Consider the following 8,307-nt stretch of genomic DNA (forward strand, 5'->3'; position numbering starts at 1 on the left):
GAGAGAGATTAGCAGGAAATACTTTGCCCGCTTTGTTTATGCACAAAGCAAAGGCATAGGCCGCAACAGCGATCCAGCCATTGAAAAGAAACTTCCTGCCGCAATTGTTTTCGTACCGTGAGCCGACACCTGCTGCAGCCTATGCTTTTCCATAGATAAACTGCCGTTCTGATGCGGTCACACTAATCTCTGAAGAACAATAAACTCACAGCAGTCCACACAGTCCAGCCTAAATTCGAAAGGAACGTGGCAACATTCTGTGTCCTCGGGGGGAAATGAAGCACTGTTTTGACGTGAACAATGCCTAGCCAGAGACTGAATCTGAACTGTGAACGTAGTTAGATTTATGTTCTTTAATGATGGTGTAACTTGATTCACATTAAAGCACATAATGGATAACTGGATACACTGCAGAGCAGGTGTTTGCTACAGCAGCTTTACATGCTATGAATAGGAAAAGGCAGTCTCCCTTGTTAATGCACCTGGAGTAACTTAAAGATAAAAAGCGAAAATAATTGAAAGTGACACATTCGGTGTGTCAGAATGTAAAAGTAAGGAAAATAAAATAGCTGCCAGCAGAACTGTAACCCTAACATTGCTCTAGTTTTCACTAATGCTGTCTCTCTCCCCCTGCCCCAGAGAATCGCCTGAGAGAGACGGTGCAGTTTGGGGTGGAGGGAAGCAGCACCTTTCTGGAGTGTCAGCCCAGGTCTCCCCAGGCCACGGTCAAGTGGCTCTTCCAGAAGGATGGCAGGCGCAAAGTGGTAAGACGGAGGACAGGCTCTCATTTTAGCGGCTGGTGCCATTTTCTGCTGTGCTTTTATTTGACAGGTTATCCTTAATGGGCGATAGACCACTTAAGTGAAGCACATACAATGCAACAACAGGAAGCAAGCAATATTCACATGTGTGACTCTGAACATGCAAAGAGATCACTTTTGTAAGGGAGCTGCATGTCTACCAGGCCACACCAGCTTTTCACATATGAAATTGTAATTCTCAGATGTCGTCTTCCTTCCAAAATTTGTTCAGTTTTTACACTGGTTAAGTGCATTTATTGCCCTTGAGACTCATGATGGTAGTTCATTTCTGAAATAACATTTTTAACAAACAAATTCACAACTCAGAGTGATGTAACTCCCGTAGGCTGTCAGCCTGCTTGCCGCGTTGAGAACAGTCAACAGATGTCATCACAGTGCTTAGTGTAGGCTCTTTTTCATGCGTATGGGCCAGCACAATGCTGCAAGGTCCCTTTACAACCCGGTGCAGCCAGTGCTAGACGTCATGGGCTGTAGACTAATTCATTAGTGTACAATTACAAATATCCGCAAATATTGTATTATTATTTGAATAGTGAAAAATATGCCACTTTTCTTGAGCAAAGTCTCTAGGTAAGTTACTTTTTCAGAGGTAAAATTGTGTTTTAACAGTAACATCAGTATCTGGGAAAGTGGAACTGCAGCAGAGTGCTCTGTAGACACTCTGCTGATATCCTGGAGGAACTCAGATGTAGAACTCAGGCTACTGTGAGCTGTAGTTTACTGTGAGTACTATACCGTGAGGACTGCATTCCTGGCCAGGATGCATTTGCTTTGGGAAGAAGTCTAGAATTGAAAACACCTCAAATTCACACATCACATATTCACACCTTTTTCCCATTAGCCAGCAGTATTGAGCACAAATAGAGGACCATTTGATTATTTGTGGCCTTTCTCTATGAAAGCACTCCTGGTTTGCTTTTGGTTCCTTCTCACTTTTTCTCCACCTCTCCTTTCCTTTTCTTGTATTTTTGCTACTGTGCCCCCCACCCCCCACCTGCCAGCTGAACCGGGACAGAGAGGTCCTGAAGACGGCTCACGGCATCCTGCTGAAGTCAGTGACCCAGTCGGACGCCGGGCTGTACCACTGCCTGGCCACCGAGAACAAGTTCAAGCACACGGTGGCCCGGGTGGCCCTCCGCATCCTGGACCGCGAGATCGTGGAGGCTCTCACCTCCCCTGACGCCCCTCCCGAACAGCACTACCCCCCGCCCCCACCACCGCCCCCCCAGACCTTCCCCCCGCAGCCGGAGGTCCGCCTTATAAACCAGTACTGCCAGTCCTACTGGCAGCAGCTGCACCCCAAACAGCCCAAACGCACTAGCAGGAGGCACACAGAGGGCCTGAGCTCAGAGCCGGACTACTGAGAACCCCCCCCCAGTCCCCCCAACCCCTCTTCCGCTTCCACACCCCCCCCCCAACCCTGAAGAGTCACTGTGCCCCTCTCAATCCCCCCTCCCCCTTGCTGTTTAATAGAAAAGGACTCCATGATTAGGGTTAACAAGTTCACTTCACCCCACCGGCAGAGAGGTCACGGCTCTGTCAGGTGAGGGCAGGGCACCTTCAGAGATGCCCCGGACTCACCCCCCCAAGGAGACCATGGATACAACCCGACAAAGATGGAGCAAAAGTTCCTATTTGGCCACGACTTGGCCACGAAAATATCCATAGCGTTCCCTCTGACCTGCTTTAGCTGTGGTACAGCTGCACCTGTGGAGATGTTTCCACAGGTAACGGACGCAGGGTGGCAATTTCTTGGCCAACCTGGCATGCAGCAGTAGTCAAGTCAGTTAGGTCTTGCGCAAATGACCCCAGTCAGAAAGTCCCCTAATGTTTGCATCTTGATATGGAGCTAGCAGGGCCTCAGGTATCCATAGTTCACCCTAGATGACCCTTTCCCTCACAGGCTGCAGATTAGATCTGCATGTGATCAGCATCTTACATTGTAGCCTAATTACTATGGTGTCTTTAAGAAAGTAGAAATATAAGGACTTCTCCTTCCATTGCAGGTCAGCAAGTAAAGGCACTAATTCAGCAAGACATCTCATTCATTTTTTAAAAATACAGGCAGGGTTGGGTGTTACTACAAAAATTCAACTCTAAAGGTGAACTGGGGTCAGCAGCACTTAGGTAAGACTGTCGGGTAACAGGCAAACCACTGTATTGGCTCACATTAAACCGGCTAAGGCAGGTCAGCGGTAGCACACCTCCTGAAAAGTACTGGCTGCAAGGCACCAGCACATGCAAAGGCTCCTGCAAAACAAAAACACCACCTCCACGTCCCTCTGCAGGCATTGCTGTGGTCAATTTACCAATATGATTGAGCGTGCTGTCCCACCTTTGTCAGGATTCAATCCACAGTCTCACTAAATTAGACTGCGTCGTAGAAAACATTCTAATATATGCATGCACCATATGTTTAATAAATGTATGCCCTGCATTTGTATCATTTTCATGACCTAACGTGCAATCTGAATTCACCTTTTGAAATTGTGGACATACTGTATGCCAGATGTATTTATTTTCCCGTATGGTTTTCGTTACCGTGGACTCCCACCTCCGAATGACTGTTTTTTGCAGTAGTACCTCAGGTATGTTCAAGTCGGCGTGCATAGATTTGTGGTGACTTACTACTGGTGCGTAAGAGCATATACTGTAAATTATTAGGTAGAGTTGTCACAGTTAGCATGCTGTCGTTGTGTTGATTGACGGATTGATTCAGACCAATTTAAGCACTGTAGGAGTAATTATGCATGGTTAAGGTATTCCACCCTTGCTCGGTGATCACTCTAATCTCAGCTCTGCTCATGATAGTATAGCGAAGTCACTGTCACTAATGAGACTTTTCTAACTGTTATTTCCTTGAGATTCGACCACGAGAGAGAGAGAGAGCACGCAGCTGCTCCATGAGTGAGTGATTGATTGATTATGGTGTCTTTACCTGTCTCTGACTGTAGCAGTAACTTCGGTTTGTTTTGGTGTCAGGATTGTGGTATTTTATTAGAGGTGTTGGGTCTGGATCAGACGAACTGGCAGATCAATGTCAGTAGTATTCACCTAAAGAATTGAGAAAGTGTTGCACTAGTGAAAGATATTGGGGAACGGGAAACGAAAGGGAACTAAAAAGTTGTTGCCACTGCATATGGTGTTTGCCCTCTGTCAATTCTGGACCACCTTTTTCCCTCCTAATGCATCCTGATATTTTTCACAATGTATTTAGCTTTGATCTGAGGCAACGCACAGTGCAAGATTTCTGAATACTGTTTAAGATTAGGGTTAGTGTGGCACCTTGGAATTCTCCAAGATTGTGCGACAGCATGTATTACCCAAAGGGCCATGTTTCAAGTAAACAGATATGTTGGAGTAACATTGCTTCTGGTGAACAAGACCAAATGTATCAAAAGACTGGAAAGGACCAAAGTGATCCAGTATTACCACATCCATTGTTTGGACCTTGGAAAGGATTCGTGACTCGTTAAGCCTTTTGTCCATTCACAGTGTACACCTGTACTAAGCTAGAATGATCTCTTTCCTAATATAGGTCATTTGAATGTATATACAGCATACCATACCGGTGCGAATTTTGTAGTAGAGTTCCCAATATGAAACGTCTTACAGACTTTGATTTAATGAGCTAAGAGGTGCACTGATCTACATCATATGACTTTTTAATATTTTGGACCAAAAATGATCCCATACACTAAAATTAGAATGCTTTGCAAGAAAAAAAATAGATTAAATAAAAAGGTGGGTCTGCATTAACACTTTTCAAAAATGTGAACGTGGAAAATGGTGACCCAACAGTTTTCTGTTAAAAGTTGTTGAAAGCCAACTGGAGCTGTACCTATGTATGTTTGCCAAGTAGTTTCGCACCATTTAGTTCAGTCTGGTTGGCACACCAGCCAGTTGCTGGTCTTTCAAAAGAACCAATGAAAATGAATTTTAAATGGACCTTTTTGTGTGTGCCTGCATGGATATGTGTGTTTACTGTGTGTCGCCCCCTCAACCTGTTTTTTATTTTTCTTACTTTACATTAATATCATCAGGAGAAAGAAACAATCCAATGTTGGCTCACATAGTTAGCTGTCCAATTTCTACTAATCAATTTCTCACTCAGATCAGTGTTACAGTACAACACCAGGTTTGATCTGTAATATGAGTAGATTTAAAATAAGTTTAATTGTATTTCTTTTTAACTGGAGTGGAGTTTTTTTTAACTAGCTACAGCATCAGGGTGGTGTTTGTAAGCAGTAACCTGTAGTATGTTGTGTTGCTCTTTAATTCAAGGGTCGTTGTTCTAACTATACTGCTTGGTGTAGATGGTGCATGTCCATATACCTGTGTACCCTAGCAGTTAAAAAGAATTGCTCTTCTAAAAGTTAACTCTTTAGTCATGGAAAAGGTGTTCATGATGCCATTCATGATACCATATACACCATGTGACTAATCTTTATTTTAATATCTACTAATGAGCACATTCTGTGTGGTTTTCACAGGAAAGGCTCTTGTCAGATCCCAGTGTTCTGCCCAGTGTCCCAAAGACTTTCAATGTGATTTACTGTCATGGCTGACCCGTGACCTCAGTTCCCTCTTCCTCTAGCCTATCTTTGACACTGCCAGCACAGTGCCAAGTGACATTACCCTGCCATTAACCCCTGCCTCCAGCACATATCTGCCTACACTAATCTCAGGAAAGGCTTCAAATCAGATTTGGTTGCATAGATCAGGTAATCCTTCTCGTGTTGGGTAATTCTTTTTGACTGCCAGCGTGTCGGTGTTATTAAGACCAGACGTGTGGTTTCACCCCATATAAGCTCTGTGTTTGAACCTTTCCGCAAGCCCTCTACTCTTTCCTCCCCATCCTGTTTCGCGTATTTATTTTGAGGATGTACATATTCCTGTAAGTTACCTACTTTTTGGTGGTGGTGTTTTGGGGAGAGCGGGGACAGGAGGTTGCTGTACTTTGTGTCGTTGCATGGAATGTGCCTTGTGACCTGAGAGGTAGACCTTTTTGGAAAGACACGGCGATGCATGCATGCATGGCTTGCAGTGCTGTTGTCTCCAACAGTAACCGTTGGTGATTAGTGACATCAGTGATGAAATGTTCATGCTTTTTTGTTTTAAGTGAATATGTTGTATTGGTTTTCTTTCCACTGTTAGACTAGGTGCACATTTTTATGGTTTGGACCATTTTGTTACTGGTGCCCGTCTGAGCATTCCAGCCGACAGTAGAAATGGTAGAATTGCTGTGTACTGCGTTTGTGTGTTCCGTTTAATTTCAAAGTATATAGAAGTGACATCCTCCAAATCTTCAGTTACAGTGGTCAATTTCCCAATTTGGGAAAAAGATTTTCAAAATTATGTAGAGGGGACTCTACAACCAAGTTTGAGTAACAAAATGTACTTTTTAGGTCAAACAGCTTTTATTGGTTTTCACTCAATATTTGGTGAGACAAGACGGCAAAAACATATCCAAGGGTGTCTACCTGTTTCAGCCCTCACTGTGGAATATTATTTCCATCAAACCAAGAATTCCAAATTTGAATCAAATTCATTTTTACCACATCCCTTTTGAGAAGTTGTTTTTCTTTTACTGTATTCAAATATGTCATGACAAGGATCTGTTGTTTTGTGGGCATTCTAAAGGTTTCTTCTGTTAACATAAACCCAGGGGAAGTGGGTTATTGGGTGCATCTGTCCTTTATCAAATACCCTTGTAAAGGACTTTGTGCATATTGTCAAAGGTTTACTGCCAGTAAGGCAGTAAGGAGCACCGCCTGTAGCCCAGAGTTACCGGTTAGAGTCCCTAGTGAGGCACTGCTGTTGTACCCATGGGCAAGAGACCAGAATTGCCTCAGTAAAATATCCAGCTGTATAAAACAATAGTGTGAGTTTTTAGAAGTCACTCTGGATTAGCAGTCTGCTAAACAACCATAAACTAGACTGAATTATAACAGTAAGAGGACACATCTGCCATTATTCACTGGGAGGCCCCTGGTTCCCTTTGGATGACACAAACAAAAGGCCATATGGGGACAATTGGATGCCTCATGGTTGTAAATTATCATAAATATCCTGGTAGTCCAGATGCCCCCCTCTCTTGTGATAAGAATCAGAGCTTACTGTCCAATCTCAGAAGTGGTGGCCAATCCACTCTGCAGGATCTTCTCCTGTATCTGCTAGAGCCATCACATTTACTGCACTTTCTTTTTTTGCAAAGCAAGATATCTGTCCATTGCTGAAAATTTCAGTGTAGCCGAAAGAAAAAGGCACAGAACCTCCTGGAATAAGACCCGTGTGTAAGCACTCTTTGTCTTGCTGTAGTTTACCAGTGTCTTTGTCAGTGGACTGAATGAGTTGTGTAAAGTGTGTCTGTCTGTCCCCGCCCCCTCCCTCCTCCTTCTCCCAGATCTCCTAGTTTTACTTGTGCTAGCTTATAAGAGTAAGGTTGTTTGTAATTATTACATTATTGTTATTGAAGTTTGTATAGAAATAATAAATATGTATCATAACCTTGGGGAAAATGGTTTGTTGTGTTGTTTATTTTTCTCATCAATACTAGACCAATATGTGTATTTTGTTATGATATATAGCACGGTATATTATATACAGTATATCCCTAATTTAATCTTATTAAAATGGTAGATAGCCAGAGAATGGCCCCTAGCCAGATCCCTGGGATAGACCATTCATTTTATGGAAGTCAGTTCCCTCAATGCTGAATGCTTAGATCCAAGGCATTCAGTCTAATTTCACCTCGAATCTCACTTCATATGATCACTCATTAATTGCTGCTTGGATTGCTGCTGCTCCTGTGGACCAACATGTGATGTCACCTCAGTTAAGACCAAGAATCCTCCACATGTGACTCCATGGGAGAGTCACATGGAATTCTCCACATGGAAGTCAACAGTAGCTATTAGCACACAGCCTCAGCTTCACCTCTTAGTAGTCAACCTCAACCACACGTCTTAGTGCTCAACCTCAACCACACTTCTTAGCACTCAGCCGCAACCACACTTCTTAGTAGTCAACCTCAACAGTGCCTCTTCTGATTCAACCTCAGTTGCATCTATTAGACCTCAAGAGCAGCAGAAGACCTGGGTTAATCTAGTTGTGACAACTGACATATCTAGAAACAGCAATAAGGCATGGAATAGAAAGCTCCGTGGTGACCCTACAACAGAACCTCAACAACCCACAGTGACAGCCAACCAAGGTGCCAATAAAGTGCTTCAAAATGCCAATTGTGGAAAGAAGCAAAAAGGGCAGAAGGGAAAGACAAAACCTGACAGAGAGAAGTACCCTGATGACCCTGGTTTCACAAAGCCCTTTGCCATGGAGGAGCTGGAAGCTGGAATAGCCAGCTTAACACCAGGGAAAGCCATGGGTCTAGACAAGACCTGAGAAAACTGAGGAAATCAAACATCTTGGCCCAGAGGCAAAGGAAATGGCCTCTAGAACTTTTCAACCACTGCCTGTCAACAAA

At 43.7% G+C, this 8,307-nt stretch overlaps 1 protein-coding gene across 1 annotated transcript in view; it reads left to right on the plus strand.

The window, feature by feature from the left end:
• The window catches only part of sema3ga (sema domain, immunoglobulin domain (Ig), short basic domain, secreted, (semaphorin) 3Ga), a 46,928-nt gene extending 44,743 nt beyond the window's left edge, over positions 1 to 2,185 (plus strand). Inside the window, exons 17-18 of the mRNA XM_036530696.1 lie at positions 640 to 764; positions 1,823 to 2,185. Of these exons, the coding sequence (XP_036386589.1) occupies positions 640 to 764; positions 1,823 to 2,185 (488 nt within the window). The remainder of the gene's footprint in view (positions 1 to 639; positions 765 to 1,822) is intronic.
• Positions 2,186 to 8,307: the final 6,122 nt, after the last annotated feature.

Source organism: Megalops cyprinoides, chromosome 6 (assembly GCF_013368585.1).
Source record: "Megalops cyprinoides isolate fMegCyp1 chromosome 6, fMegCyp1.pri, whole genome shotgun sequence".
Lineage (NCBI taxonomy): Eukaryota > Metazoa > Chordata > Actinopteri > Elopiformes > Megalopidae > Megalops > Megalops cyprinoides.